Source organism: Epargyreus clarus, unplaced genomic scaffold, assembly GCF_041222505.1.
Source record: "Epargyreus clarus isolate Ecla_fem2 unplaced genomic scaffold, WU_Ecla_fem_2.2 ptg000021l, whole genome shotgun sequence".
NCBI lineage: Eukaryota > Metazoa > Arthropoda > Insecta > Lepidoptera > Hesperiidae > Epargyreus > Epargyreus clarus.
Window position 1 is genome coordinate 8,669,060 of NW_027332228.1, and position 16,687 is coordinate 8,685,746.

The window sequence follows — 16,687 nt, forward strand, 5'->3', positions numbered from 1 at the left end:
TTCATGTTTATATCAAGGACAGATTTAGAAATTTTGATACCCATATCATAAAGTTGCATAAAAAAGAATTGGTGCGCCACATTGAGTCGTTCGTCATATTGGACTTACAATAACATCACTAAAATTAAAGAAGTAATATTTCAACCCTATCGCTTGAGACTATCTGGTTTAAGATTCAGTTGCAAGATTTCACCCACACATACTAACAAACCCTGATCGTATTAAATCGTTGATGACACTGTCTTCCCATGTCCTCTCCATGTCTACTACAGTTGAATGTCTTTGATAACATATATAGATACATTATTCGTGCATGTAGGGATGACAAGGCGACAGTACGGAAGAACATGGTATCGGGCGGGTACAAAGCCGAGCCAAGGTCATCGGTTCTCTTATCTCCCTCCTAGTTGTAACTATCTCGTGTCTAAGTAACGAGTAGTACAAGTTAACAACAGTAACGTTGTTTAAGTTTAAATTGTATTAAAGCTTTCTTATATAATAGATATTTTTGAGGTCTTGTGATATTTTTGGAGTTTATTTTATTAATGAGTCTAGGTAGGCTTTCCGTGATTACATATATAACGTTATTGTATCATTTATTTTTTACAAAATAAATGACACAATAAAACATTAGAACCCCAGGAGCAGAATTGAAGTTGCGACCGATTTTAAGTTGTACCTACTTTTGCCCTATTTCGATTTGATGATAAATAATCATGGATGACACTGGTCACATAACTGGTCATTACTGGTCATTGACGTTTGATACTTTTATCGCTCACCCGTAGACAACTGTTGAACAATTGTTAAAGCTACCAGTTAGTCGCTCGAGGTTTCTTGTTTGAACGACTGACAAGTGGTGCATATTTGATTCTGTTCGAAAAAAATGACGACAGTCGATTGTATAAATTAAATCTACTCGTTTGCATAAATTACTAAATAGTCAACGAGAAACTATTCACAATCGTGTTAACCACAATTTAATAAGGTGGTGGTGGTAAGCTTCACTGTTATCAACAAAAATCCTCGGACAGCCTATAATTTATTATGTATAGTCAAATTTCGGGTTTCGGGTGAGCACTAGTAATATAAATTAAATTTCAATCAGAAGATAGTAATGTATGTTTCGAAAGTCCAACTCAGAATAACATATAAAGTTAAGCCGAAAATTGCTTTGCCTTTATTAAACTTCCGTTCTGTTCGCTCTTGCTAGTGAATAGTTTAGGATATGTCGAGCTTCTGAACTACACATTGTCTAGTATACAATGTTTAGTTCATATACTTCATGAATACTACACAATGTTTAGTTTAGTTCAGTAACTCGATCATATTAAATAGTGCCTACGGAAATGTTTTGGTTTATTTGGATAAGGATTACGGAATACAATACAGTTTTAAAATACAATTGCATACTGTTGAATACACCAAAATTTTATCAATAAAATAAATGAGCCAAATGACTGCCCCGTTGACACATACGCAAGATATTAACAACATTACCTCGCTGAACTGACAAACTAAACTTCTAACTAAAAGTGAACTGTCTTTATTATGATACAAGTATACTTTTATCATAATATTGGTAGTTAATACATTTTAATTTTACATGATCAATAGGTATTATACGTTACTTTTTAAGTTCAAAGAAATACATATTGTATCGTTAAGTGCCGACACTGCAGATATTAGTACTGAAGTGTATGAGTTCTATCTTCGCCCTCGGAATAGGAAAACATCTACGACTGACCTCAGATGTATGGTCAGTGGAATTTCGTTGCACATAGATGAGCTGAAGTGGCATCCCAATGCAGTTAGTTCCTTTCATTTGTTTGTTTTATAACTAATTTAATTGGACAACTAATTTAATTACAATTGGACTGTACCATGAATAAAAATATGACTACTCAAATATTTTAGGCACATTTTAAAGTGCATATAGAGGATAATATTGTTTAAAAAACGTTTTTTATAATAGATATTAAAACCATAATTAGTTCTTAAAGGTTAGGTGGGTATTAAACCATTAAAAATATCATACAAATATATATATTTCATTTGACTACATATCCCATTTCTGTGGTATTGAGTTGTATTAATACATTACGCTAAATTAATGCAATCTTCGATTTTTCCCGAACAATGATGTCAGTCATCTTTGTGATGACATCGTGACTAGTCTAATAATATGTCTAATTTATTTCTGAACAACTGTAAGAATTAGAAGCCAAGAATAATACACAAAGCAAAGCCAAAAGTTGCTTCGGCTTATCAACTACATACATACGTTTGCTCCATTCCTGCTAGTGAATAGTTTAGCATATGCCGCTATGCGAAGCTGAATACAGCGGAGGATTCCACTTTACATACTTATAATTATGTTACTGAGCTTATCATTAGTCGAAACTCTATATTATGTTCTAAAACACGGACTGGTCAAGTAATTTAAATGTAGAAATTTAAATATAGAATAGAAATGTGGAATACAGTTTAGTTATGTACTTTGGCGTATTATAAAAGAGCTCATGAGTAAATAAGCCATAACTTAATTTCAATTATATAGATGAAAAAATCAATATCAATTCACTGGTAAATTCTATAGGTACACTGATGCAATGATTATAAAAACCTATGTATTAGTTAAGATTCAAATGTACGGTAGGTAGGTATATAAGCTATTAAAAAGTATATACCTTATATAATTATAGGTATAATAATTTAATGTATAATTATCATAAAATCCGATGTACATAGAGATTACGTATTGAAAAGGTGGGTAGATTGAATAATATTACAATTTTTCAATTACGTTATTTTACGTAGCAGAAGCAAATCATGCTAGCTTTGTTATTCGTTGTGTAACTTTGCTGTGTTGTGACACTATTAGATACCAATTTCCTGTTCGCAACAAATTGATTTATCGATATGCAATAAAGTCATAAAATAATAAAAGAGAGATCAATTTATAATATCAATTGGTTCATGTCTATAAATATCGTTCAAAGAGACTACTTTAAAGAAACGAGGAAATTGCTCTCGGATGCAATCAATCGGAATAGTAATAAGTAAGACAATGATACATACTTCGCGATACTGCCAGTACGGTGCGCCAATAAGAGTCTAACAATTTTCCCGCAGTATTTTATTTTGTCGTTGCTCGGTTCACGTTCAGTTTTCTTGAGGTTCTACTTTATTGATTTTCTTTCTTGGTAAATATTTTTATATGTTTTTTAAACTGAACTAATCTGCATTGAAGCTATATTGAACTATGCTTAAGCCAACGACATAAATATTTGTGTCTCTAAGTAGCTGCAAAGTTCTGTCTCGGGTCTCCTCTCGGAATGAGAAGGATTAGGCCATAGTCCACCGCGCTGGCTAAATGCGAAAGACTTCACATACCTTTGAAAACATTTTTTTTAAGATTTTTCAGGTCTGAAAGTTTCTTCACGATGTTTTCCTTCACCGTTAAAGCAAGTGATCATTAATTTTTAATACGCACATAACTTTGAATAATCAGAGGTGCATAAGATTTGAAATCTCGGCCTCTCGATCAAGAGGCCGATTTCTTAACCATTAGACTATCAGCAGCAATGTTATAAATATAGATATTATACTTTTACAATGATTTCTATACTAGTTAAGGAACTTTAGCAGGTAAAATTACGATTAACTAGCTTTTACTAGCTTAATGTCTTCATATCGTAATCTAATTTGTAGTAAGTTCTGAAAGTATATGATTCACATGAGATTCTTACAAACAAGAAATTTAGAAAATTAAAACTGCAATATTGGATATGATACCAAATTGCTATCATCTATGTTTTATTGCCCCAATACTAAAATTATTGATCAAATTACACGTTATTTTTGGAACTTACATTATTGAGCATACGATATTATCTACACTAATATTATAAAGAGGAAAACTTTGTTTGTTTGTTTGATTGTAATGAATAGGCTCAAAAAGTACTGGACAGATTTTAAAAATTCTTTCACCATTCGAAAGCTACATTATATATATATTTGATAAATAGATTTTGAGGCGGTACAAATTTTGCCGGGTCAGCTAGTTAATTAATAAAAACGCAATTCTCAATTAGGTTTAACTTGAATTATATAAGTTGTGAATATAAAACTTGTTTACTCACGTCTGTCCAAAGTGACTAACTCAATACTTAAATTTTATTACAATTGCACCTTAAAATAGTGTGACGTGAAGTTATATGTGGGTGCTGATAGCATTATAAAATGTGTGATTTATTTTCTTTTTAAGACCTTGAACAATTTGATTATTCTAAAATGGAATCGACTCTACATATTAATAATGTCATCATCAACCTATTACTGTCCGGGTGCTGGGATCGGGTCTCCTCTCAGAATGAGAAGGATTACGCCATAATCCACCGTGCTGGCCAAGTGCGAATTGGTAGACTTTACTTACCTTTGAAAACTTTTATTAAGATTTCTTATATATGCTGGTTTCTTTATGATGTTTTCCTTCGCTTTTTAAGAAAGTGATAATAAGTTATATATAATCTAGTTGTATTTAAATATTCTAATTGTGAAGCGTAGGTAGGAATGAAAATACAAAAATATATAATTATTATTATTAGGCATTTCAATGTAGGTCTCAGGAGGACCAATATCCACAGGTCGGTCTTTATTTAAGAGTAGTTACAGTTATCCTACAATTTACGATGACATATAATATTTGGAATATTTTTAAATCTCTAGTTACAAAAGGACCGTTACATATTAATTACAGGACATCCGAATAAAACATTTCAGTTTCTATGAGTAGCAATGCAACTATGATTCAGATAGAGCCCCGTACTACATGGTTGGTCGTTTATGTATGGACTGTAACCTTACCATGAGTTTTCATTCAAAACATCCCACAATTTTACGTTACGTTTACTCAATCCATTATTCTGTTCCGTTTGCTTCAGTAGATTGAGTAAACGTAACAATAAGTGCTCAAGTCTTTTTGCCTGCCTCACATGTTCGCAAAAAAGAGAGATAAAACATAACGCGCCATTTTGTCGATTAGACATTTAATGTTACGTTACTGTCACTATAGTTCTGATACAATCCGCTAGCGGCACTGATTGGAATTTGTATGGGCAAATACGTAAACAAATACCAAAACAGTCATATTTGTCAAAACTTACTTGGATATTGTTTGCTATTTCAATCTAAAAATGACAATGGTCAAATTATATTATTCCATATATCATCTATATCTATTTGTACCTTATATGATATTATACGCTAACGTAATGCGATTTAAATTACTATCTAAGGAAACATAAGGCGTTCCAACTTAGTCTTCAGGATCAACAAATGAACGAAATAGGACAGCCGTCAGTGGGCAAGAATGACCACTGTCCTGTCCACTTATATTATAAAGACTATTACTATTAAGTCTGCTACACTTATATTATAAAAAAAAACTTTTACCAGAGTTTTTCGTCTTTCCATCATTTAAATAAAATGTACCCTTAAATACCACTAATGATCTCATAGTTACAAAGATCTGCAGTCTTTGCTGAATAGATTAGAAGCCTTTACAGTACTCACTGTAGACGGGAAAATAAGCACGTGCGTTGAAAGGTTTCCTCGTGCCTACTTCCGGTACATTAAAGGGCTTATAATTATTATGTTGTAATAACTTGGAAGTTAATCGTTATTATATACATAGGCTAAGGAAAAGGGATAAGAACTTTTTTCTTTCATTTGTCAAGCTCATTTCATGTTAATATTTTTTTTGTTTGGTAGGTAGTTATCGAGAAGTTTTAGTGACTATCTATATAAAAATAAATCCTTATGTGATTGAGGCAGGGCCGGATTTAGAGGTCTAGAGGCCTTGGGGCAATAAAGGAGTGGAGGTCCCCTGGCCCCAAATTATTTTGACGATTAATAAATATAAGACAAAATATAAGACTTACGACTGTCTTAGTCTTCAGGAGTGGCAATGCAACTTTGATCAGCTTCCGATAGAACCAGTTTTATAAATGGAGTTGGTTACAGATGTCCATGGGCGGCAGTGACCACTTAGCATTAAGCTGACATATGGACATAAACATATCATAATATTCTTTAACAATATTCGTAGCTGAAACAAATGACAACATACGATCGCCGTTCAGCGGTTCTTGGAGAAATAAGTGCTTCCTGAAAATTACATCTTATAAATCACTTAGCTTACTTTAGCTTATGTATTAAATACTTTTTTCAAGATTATATCAAGTTACATACAAGTTGAAGGTGGTAGAACCCTTTGTGGTTCGACTCCGGCGGCACCACCGCCACACCTATTTCTGCCTAATAACAGCAGTGTTAGGCGCTGCTGTGTTCTGTTTTGAAGTGTATGGTAAGGGAGGCATACTTTTCCGAGGCGTTCCAGCTTAGTCCTCAGGGGTAGCGGCACATCTGTGGCCGACCTCAGGTAGAAATATCTAATCTTATCTGGGGTTCATTACAGATGTCCATGGGCGGGAGTAGCCACTTACTATCAGGTGGACTGCATGCTCGTCTGCTACTCCTATATTATAAAAAAAAATAGTAACTGCTGTAAGTAAAAGATATAATTTATCCGCAATATACAAATCATGGAAAAATACATTACTTTAATATCAAAATACTTGAAAAGTACTCAGCAAAGTTCAGTAACTACGAAGCACACCGATTTAACAAACGAACCGTTAAAATATTCCCGAATTTACAGGATTTTCTCCTGTAATTAACTGTAACGTGGCACCCGTAGCTACTGTTTTAGTGTATGCTTAAACGTGAAAGGAAAAAGGCGAAAAGCAACTGCAGCAAATTCCTCCACTTTAATTAGAGTATTTTGTTGTACTCCGATGCCGAACGCTACATTGAAGTAGACCAGCCTGGCATTAGGTTATTAATTGGCATTGATTACACCGACTTTTAATTGACATCAACGTATGGCAGTGATGTGATTTCGCTCCTGTATAGACATCATTAATTGTCGGATGTTATCTACTGCAATATTTGGCGTAGTCATTTTGGGCAACAGTCCTTAGTATACATTCGGAATTTATAATACTATCGGATCGACGGAATCAAACGTGCTTTGCTCGTGGTTGCTTTGGTACCATCGTTATTATGCATGTTACTCAATGCACTAGCATTTTTTACTAAAAATATTATATTATATACCTACATAGGTAATAATCGTGCAGAAACTGGCACGTGCAATATATTTGATTGTGTTAAGAGCGCCCTAAGCTAACATGACCCAAATCCATTTTAAATTAATACTGGAGCTTCGGATTTCGTGAATTAAAATTAATAAGGATTCGCTTGCCGTGTCATAGTCTAGAACGAACTATTAAATCACCCGGTGGGCCACAGTAAGCATCCAACAGTCATGGACCAAAATCGAATGTCTCGGGGAGACTGCGCGCGCAACTCCCGCCCCTCGCCTCACCATACCGAACGTCCATTGATGATCTCCTTAATCTCAATACATATTACTAACATTATTTGTATGCATCATTTTAGCTGTACACGTGTAGTTTAATGATCGGTTAAGGTTTTTCAATAGAAGGGGACTTAAAATTAGTTTCGTGGGTTTAATGTAATGAAGGAAATGGTATATAGTGGAGATAAAACATTGGGCGCTGGCCGCCGTATCGTTCGCTAGGTTTGGGCGTCGCTGCGTCTCGTCTCGGCTTTCGGCGGGCGGTCGGTGCGCGGCGGCGACCGGCGACTGTGCGCGACAGCGCCGCCACGCACGCTCGCCTCGCGACCCAGTCCGCTCTGACGTTTATCCGAGCCGCCGGTGTCTTCCTATCGTGCCGCTCGCTTTGCCGTGCCGCCGCATATGAAATTCTGCGCACTTCGGAATATAACGTAGTTATCGGTAGTGTGACTGGGTTGGGTCGTGGTGGATAGCGCGTAGGGAGGTAGGCGAGGCGGTGCGGCTGTGCAGAGGTCGATCGGGAGCCGCGTGCGGCGCGAGCAGCTCGGGCTGCGGCGACTCCGAGCCGAGCGCTCCGAGCCAGCTGGCGGTGTTTACACGCCGCGCCTGCACCCGCGCCGCCCCGTGCGCTTGCTCGCTGCAACACACTCCCCTCATATTCTATTCGGAGCCGTGAATTTTTAACATTTCGAACGAGCAGCGATAGAGGTATATTAATGCTTATTCAACCCGACTCTCCCCAGAGAGCACAGTCGTAGCACATATAAAATCTAGTGTCACGAACGTTCAGAGCATTCGCATCGAAACCGAATTGTCATAGTTCATACGAGTGATTTCACAAAACTATAACTATGGGTGCAAAAGAAAGCGTGGAGGCTGCTAAATTTTCTGCGCAAAATTGGAACAACTTCGAGGTTCGTAATACCCTTATAATTTGCACATGGAGTGTTTGTATCCCTTTCCTCCTCGTGATGTCTGTTTTGTGGACATTTAAAGCCTTTAAATATTAAGTCTAAATTGGCATTATTTAAAATGAAATAAAAATTATGCACAGTAACAATATGAGTCTTACATTGCATGCTAACACATTCCTTAAATAAACTATTAAATAATTTAATTATAAATTTTGAAGTGCTATACTGAAGCGTCAAACAAATGGTTAGACGAAATTGTGAGTTTACATCAAACACGTTTAACATTAGTTGAGGTTGACTAGAAAATTATTGCGTGGTAGATTCGAGATTTAAGTTTGTGTAATATATTTCAACCCGTAACTGTGTTTGTCATCATCATTATAAAACTGTAATGAGAGTACTTCAATTATGTTTTAGTATGCAACAATTAGTCACAATATGATGAAACTGTCATGTTTTCAGTTTTCAAAGTAAGTGCTCTCAATTCTTTGTAGAGACAAAATATCACGAACTCTACCTCGGAAATGTAGTGCGATTGGACAGTTTAGAGCAGCGACAAACCGGGCTGACCCACATATATCTCTATAGATTAGTCTATCATGATTGAAGACCCACCAACGAGATCGAAATGCGGCTCTTGAATTTTAATTACTATTTGATAGCATAGACTTAGACGCCCGCCTTAAAATCAATACCTATTAAGTGATAGCAAACTGTTTGATGCTTTATTCTTTATGTTGTTTTAAAGTAAGGTAATTATTTTTATACCCCAATAGTCTTAACGTCATAGTAATTATTAATAGTTGGAATTGTTATTCTTACAAATAAAGCAATTGTTTACATACAATTGAAAGCGCTTGATTGATGGCCTGCTAGGAGGCGTGGTCACGCGCTGGTTAACATGTGAGGTTTCTAAGCCATGTCAGAATGTCTGTAAGAGGAGCTAACATTTATATTCTAAACTATTCCACAGCCTGGCATACTATTGAGGCACATGACTAGTAAACAACTTTATAGAGTCATCAATATTTATCAATGCCAGTAGCTAAACAAATGGCAAATATGCATACCAATTGCACTGATTTATATCGACCTTTAGTTTTTACGTACGTCATATTGGTATAGAATAACGACGATACAGTAAGTGAACATTATTAAATGGAAATATGAGACGAGTTGTACAAATGTATATATTACGTACCGGTATATAATCAAACTAGCATTGGTAATAATTATAGTAAGCGCGTGAATGGACAATTTGCGTAACCAACGACTACTCTATGTAGGTGTGACTTAAAACGATGCTTTTGTTAGCTTCAATTTACGAAATATACTCAATTCCATAAACAAATTCCATTTTAACCGTATAGCTCGTAAGGGGGATTAGAATAAGATACTTTAAGCATTCATATAGCACAGTAATAAATTGGTAATTTAAATGAGTATATGAATGGATTGGATATGTATGTATATTGATATTTCCTATTCGCTTCCATGCATGTTCACTTCATTTGACATTTACATAATAACACATTCACTTGTTTTCGTTTGGTGTGACCGTTCAATAGGATGACAATATGTACTTGACTGGAAAGTCTACTTACCACAAAATTTATTTAAGCACGCGATATTCAATTGTTTCATAATATTTAATTTACTCGTATTATGCGGATTATTGGATTTATTAACGTATTATTAACCATTTAACAAAATTAATTTTTAATTTGCTGTGAATGTTGCTTCAGTATAAATCCCCAACGAAACAAATTAACCTGTAGCTGCGGTTTATTACTACTGAAACTTAATTAAAACTTAATGAGTAATATAAAGGAATTTAAACAAAAATAAAGGTGTGGTGCGTGGACTTTCTGTATCTGCATGCTTTTTAAAATTTAGTAATATAGACTAAAAATATTATAGAAAACTTGTCTGTAAATAAACTCCTAAATTATGTACATAAATAAATTGTAGATGTGTTCAAATATATTGTTCTGTATTCAGTGAAATATTTATTGTACCGTTTTTCAATGTTTTAAAATAAGATAAAAACACTTTAAATTCTGTCCTATGCACTAAAATTTAATCAGAAATAATTAATTTATTTATTTATGTCAACTGTTGGATGTGTGAGGTTTAACGGAAAAGTAACTTAAGCTGTGTCGTGGGCATTTCAGCATGGCGTGAAACATCACTACAGACACGGCACGCAGCGCTCGCAGAGTCTCAACCGCGGACACTCTCTCTCGCGCTCCGATGGGACCTGGTGACATCACGGGACCGCGGGTAAGTACTACATAGTATCCTCGTCAACCTATGAATATCCCACTGCTGGGTACGCGTCTCATTTGAGAATAAGGACCTTGGGCCACCACGCTGCGAAGTGCGAAGTTTCATCACATACCGAAAGTTAAAAAAAAAACACTCAATGTTTGTGCCTTTTAAAGGTACTTAATCTTTTTTAACTCTCAGGTTGTCTCATGGTATATTCTTTCCCCGTAATAAGTAGTGAATGATACATGATTATTAAAAAAAATACTGAGGTTCGTTCTTAGAATTCGATCCTCTACGAGTAAGCGGTTCAACCAATATCTCTATATATATTTATTTTATTTTTAGAGCTATATTCCAAGGGAAACAGCTTTAAGCCTCCCACACTATAGCTCTGGCTAAAATACAACTCACCTCTGACCTTTTCATTACATTTATTGAATGAAACAGGAAAATACTGTGAAGATACCTACATACCTGTGAGGATATATACAATATTTTAAATTCTGTGAAGCATACCAACCACATTTGACCTAAGTTCGTCTCAATTTGAGAAAAGTGCTAAAGACTATAGAAACTAACTAAGAAAACTTCATCAACGTACCAAATTATGGCATGCAATATTTCAAACATGGGAGCACCTGTCATATGTGGTAATACCATCATGATCTGGCAATTTTCAGTCATGTATGAGTTTAAGATATTGAATTAGCTGGATTAAAAAGCCGAGAGAACTACATATTAGTTTTATATTTTATGTAAAAGAAGTAGGAGATGGCCATGCAGGTCAATTATATTTTGGCGTTAGTGCTATGGACATCTAACCAATAGAACAAGAATCCTAGCTACTAGTTTTAAGTACACGAGTCATTGTATATGTGCCTCTGTATTGCCACACCCTTGCAACATAGCGCAGAAACCTTTTCCCCTGCTTTTATAAAAGCAGTAATTACTTATTATTTATCATGATGCTGTATCTCCAATCGAATGGTTGTACCACCTGCTTAAGTAAGTTATATCTTCAGTCATACCATAAGAGTTCAACCTAATATAAGCAAACTAACCAACCTTAATTAGTAATTTGCTTTTATTGAATTGGAACCTCGTAAGATAATGTCATTTATCCGTAATGATTCCGTGTCATATATTTTATTTATTCTTAAAAATAAGTAACAAACTAATATACAGTTCACCTAATGGCAAGTGGTCAATTTCATATAGAACAGAGGATTTACCTGAAGTCGATCACTGATGGGTGGTCACTCCTGAGCACATATATATTAGTCTTATAAGAAAGACAACCGACATTCCCTCCCTTCTATCGAAACGCAATAACTGCTATACGCAAGAAATATGTATAGCAGTAGTGAGACACTGTTGTACTGGAGACTAACCCTATTTTTACCATCTTTCAAATTTTGACCAACTTTTTTGTTTAAATCCGAAATATCAAGCCAGTTGTTTTTCTCGTTTAGTTGAAGAGTTACACACGCATACTTAATGCTATGTTGTCATGACAGGATTAATGAAGTAATACGATGATGTGATTGCGTCTATTATTCATACATTATGATGAGAGCCGCGACCGGCAGACATTTACTATTTATAGACGGATTAGTTAACAATGAATTTATTATGTAATTATATGAAACTAATCTCGGTTTATGAATATTCTAATTAACTAAATAAAAATCGGTTTATCAGCAGATTATTGCGATGTACACTGACTGATTTAATGACTGATATTTACTCATTCGTGATGTTAGTTAGCGTAATATTTGTTAACAGTCGCTAATGGACATCCTAACTTTGACGCAAATTCAAACGGATTGTGGCATCATTATAAATTGTTACTGACCCATCATTTTATAAATATAAAAAATAACCTGATATAGGCCAGTGTCTCCCATGTACATCTATTATCAACCTCATAAGAGTGAAGAGAGTTGCGGTATTACCACTGAGGACTAAGTTGGAACGCCTCGAAGAATGTATGTTTTTCTTACCATATTCTAAGCTGGAGCACAGCAGCGCTTCACCCTCTTGTCACTAGGAAGATCTCTACTACTTTTAAATAATTAAATACAAAAATATCATAGATCTAATCTAGGTATCACTTTATACGTTAAATCAGGATCAAATTAACTTCACTCCTGCCTGTCCCCAACAGCAAATTTAACTATTTAAAGGAACTAAAGCACCCTACGAATCATTTTTTTATAATATAGGAGTAGTATAGGAGTAGTGTCCACGTGATGGTATGGCTACTGCGCCCATGGACATTTATAATCAACCCCAGATAGGATTAGATATTTCTACCTGAGGTCGCCAACAGATGCGCCGCTACCCCTGAGGACTAAGCTGCGACGCCTCGGAAAAGTATGTCTCCCTCACCAAGCCTTTAAAAACGGAACACGACAGCGCTTAACACTACTGTTATTAGGCAGAAATAGGTATGGCGGTGGTGCGGCCGGAGTCGAACCACAAAGGGTTCTACCACCTACACCTACCTAATTATTTACAAAATCATGAATTTCTATTCGGGGTTTCTATATTACTAGCAATAGATGGGTAGTTTCCCTCATATTTTATATATTCAGGTTTTAAAGATTCAGCCACGAGTATTCTGAATCACGCTATCAAGTTGTCTCAACAACATAATCTAAGCTCCGAACTGACACTGTTGGAGCACAGCCGCACTCCGGGTATCACCTAGCGCAGCGGCTAGGTGGTCATGCCCGGGCATGATCTCTTTTCTAAAATACCATAAAATGGACTACATACTCGTCTGCTACTTTAACTAATAAAACTTTATTGAGGGTTTAATAAGTTAATTCAAAAAAGAGTATAAAACATTATAATAAGTTTAATTGTATAATTTGTCAACAGGCAGCATAGTTCAGTGCGCCGAGTGCGGAACACGCACGATGGGCAACAAGCTCTCGTCGTGCTCCTGCGCGCCCATCATCCGCAAGGCGTACCGCTATGAAGACAGCCCGTGGCAGAACTCCCGACGACGTGACGGACATCTACTGAGGTAATCAGCAGCTTAGATGCTATAAGTCATCGCTGACTTTATATTATAGATCATCGCTAAGAAAACCGGTATTTACTGGAAAACATCGTGAATAATTCAATTAGTATGCTGCCACTCAATGATAGAATTTATGGGACTAATTGATTGTGTAAGCAGTCACTTATACAAATTTTAATCTATGAGCCATAATTTACACATATTACATCTTGCAAAATGTATTAGCACTTACATCAAGCAAATTTGTCACCAACTCATATTTGATGCATTACTTTTGTAAAATTATGTAAAATATAAACTTTTCTAAAATTGGACTAGTGAATTACTATATTATTTAGTACGAATTTGAAGAGTAGTAAGGTTTTCTTTGCATGGGTATAAGAGTATACTAAGGTTACTTTTGAACTTTAACATAAGTAATTATATTTGTTAGAAAAATAGATAAATAGCAGATAATACGAAAAATGGAGCAGACATTGAAACATAAAAATAATGAAACAGAGCTCATCAATACTTGGAACCCAATGATAAAGATAAATAGTGAAAACTTTCTTGAAACTGCCCCAGGCATGTCTATTATAGACAAATTTAACTTGTATGGATTGCCTTCGCTGCTATTAAGAAGTTCTTAAAATTTTAACACTATTTAATTACAGTAACTTGGAGAGGTACTTGAAATTGCTTTATTAGTAGAATGTGGTCAGTTTTTTTTTATATTCAATTAAAGATTGAAATGTTCATGTTACTAAATATAATTTAATATAAATATAATTTTCAATAGGCTTATAAAAAAGCACTGACTGATTTTCCTACCAAGGTATTTTTATAAGTAAATCTGCATTACATTTTTGTAGTACCAAACGAGGTTGCAATCTATACCTACCTTGCTATTCCGAAGGACTAAGATGGTCGCCTCATATGACATCTACAGCATCCACAACTTTCAACCGAAATTCAGAATTATGTCACGCTACAAATAGGTGTGGTGGTAGATACCCTCTGAACCATGATAGTTGTACCATCTTTGAAATCCTTAGCTACTTCTTCTATTCTTAAAAAAACTTTTACAGTATAACTTAAACGAATGGTATTTCCAGACTATGGGCCGAGGTATTCCACGTGTCAGCGAGCGGCGCTGGCACAGTGAAGTGGCAGCAGGTATCCGAGGACCTGGTACCAGTGAACATCACCTGCATCCAGGACTCGCCGGAGTGTGTGTTCCACATTACCGCTTACAACTCGCAGGTCGACAAGATCCTCGACGTGAGACTACTGCAGCCTGGTGAGTGATGGAATAAACGTTTGCTTTACCAATCGTCATGATTAGGTATTATTGAACCACACTTGTAAACTTTGTAAGTGACTTCAACGGGAGTTGAAAAGCTTGTCTGCTGCAAGGGTTGCAAGGGTTGTCTGCCGAACCGCATCTTTACAGCGTGGTAATGTCTATGGTTCCTCAAGCCTCTTTCAATCGTAGAGACCTGTGTCCAGCAATTTGACATAAGAGTGGCTATAACTATTTTTCTTGGACACTTCTCAAATTAAAAGAAAGGTATGAAAATGTAAGAGCATGAATAAGTGAATCTAATATAGTTAGTATTTTACTACTTACATCCATTTACCACTTGACACCCAATTTTACCACTTCTCTTGCCACAGATGTTGTTCACAAGATTTCTGAGTTCCATCTTTAGAATACGACTGTAAAGGCTACTTATTATGTGATTTCACCGATCTTTGAGAACGTTATTGGTTTTTTTGGCATCAAGGTTAGGAACGTCACTGTAAGTTTATTGAAAACTAGCTGTGCCCCGCGGTTTCACCCGTATCAAAAAGAAATCTAACAATATCATAAACAAAAAAAATCGTCAAATGATCCAAAGTTACTCCTTATTACATCAGCTACCTGTCAGTAAAAGTCCCGTCAAAATCGTTCCAGCCGTTTCAGAGATTAGCCAGAACAAACAGACAGACGGACAGACAAATTTAAATAAAATGTTATTATGGTGTATGTACCGTATGTGTATATTCATATGCATATAGTAAAAAGCGGTTATTTCAATGTTAAAAACAGGCACTTCAATTTTATTTATTTGTATAGATTCGAGATATAACGGAAACAATTCAAGACTGTTTTATATAAAGATATAATTGAAATTGACCTACACTCACATTACTTGTGGTACAAGAGTTTTAATTCGTAAAAATAGGTGATGAATATGTGTAAGAAAGATGAAACATCCTTGAAACTGACAAGCCCATCAAAACAGATTAAGTCTTCGTAATTTGTTGGTATAGTTGAGCAAATATTATTAATATGTACGTAATAAGGTAAACATACTCATCTAATCCAGTACCTTCTTTAAGTCTCTTAAAACACGATATTTAATCACAAACAAACGAACAAACTTCTTTTTTAGATAAATGTAAAGCAAGATACTGGAGCGAATGCTTTATTAATTATATGTAAAAATGTAGGCATTAAAAAAAGAGAATAATTATCATTAAAAAAAAGACAAACCCACTGAGTTTCTTACCGGATCTTCTCAGTAGAGGTCGCGTTCCGATCCGGTAGTAGTTTAAGAAAAATATTGTACCTGACAATTTGCAAGTGCCGTCGTTGGCCTATACAAAATAAATATATTTCATTTCATTTCATTTCAAACACGGTTTCTACTAATTCTGCAAATAGATTTTCAATTGATTTCCACTCGACCACGCATTGTTAATGTTTATATCTTGTAATGCGTATTAAAACGATTCACTTCAAGAAAAGAATAACACCACTAGATTTACTACCACTATCAAAAAATATACTCTCAAGTGTTGTTTTCAATGAATGATTTATAAATACGAGTTTTATGAGCTAATACAAAAGTACGTTGGCCGCTGTAACCCAGTTTTAAATTTACACTACGTACACATGGACGATTGACCGAAATCTGCTTCTGTAAGCAGAATATGTAGGAACTCACGCTTTGTTTCAGTAATTATGAGATCTGTACCCTTAGTATGAGTACGGCA

The 16,687-nt window shown here is 35.3% G+C and overlaps 1 protein-coding gene across 19 annotated transcripts in view; it reads left to right on the forward strand.

Annotated features, from left to right (window-relative positions):
• sif (guanine nucleotide exchange factor still life) overlaps positions 1-16,687 on the forward strand; it is a 146,739-nt gene that overhangs the window by 12,597 nt on the left and 117,455 nt on the right. For 17 of the 19 annotated variants that reach the window (XM_073084143.1, XM_073084144.1, XM_073084150.1 and 14 more), the window contains exons 1-4: positions 7,599-8,361; positions 10,536-10,644; positions 13,519-13,666; positions 14,761-14,945. In XM_073084143.1, coding sequence (XP_072940244.1) covers positions 13,557-13,666; positions 14,761-14,945 — 295 coding nt within the window. In that variant the 5' untranslated portion in view covers positions 7,599-8,361; positions 10,536-10,644; positions 13,519-13,556. Of the gene's footprint in view, positions 1-7,598; positions 8,362-10,535; positions 10,645-13,518; positions 13,667-14,760; positions 14,946-16,687 lie in introns of those variants that run through there. The other 2 variants (XM_073084129.1, XM_073084128.1) reach the window with 2 other exon arrangements.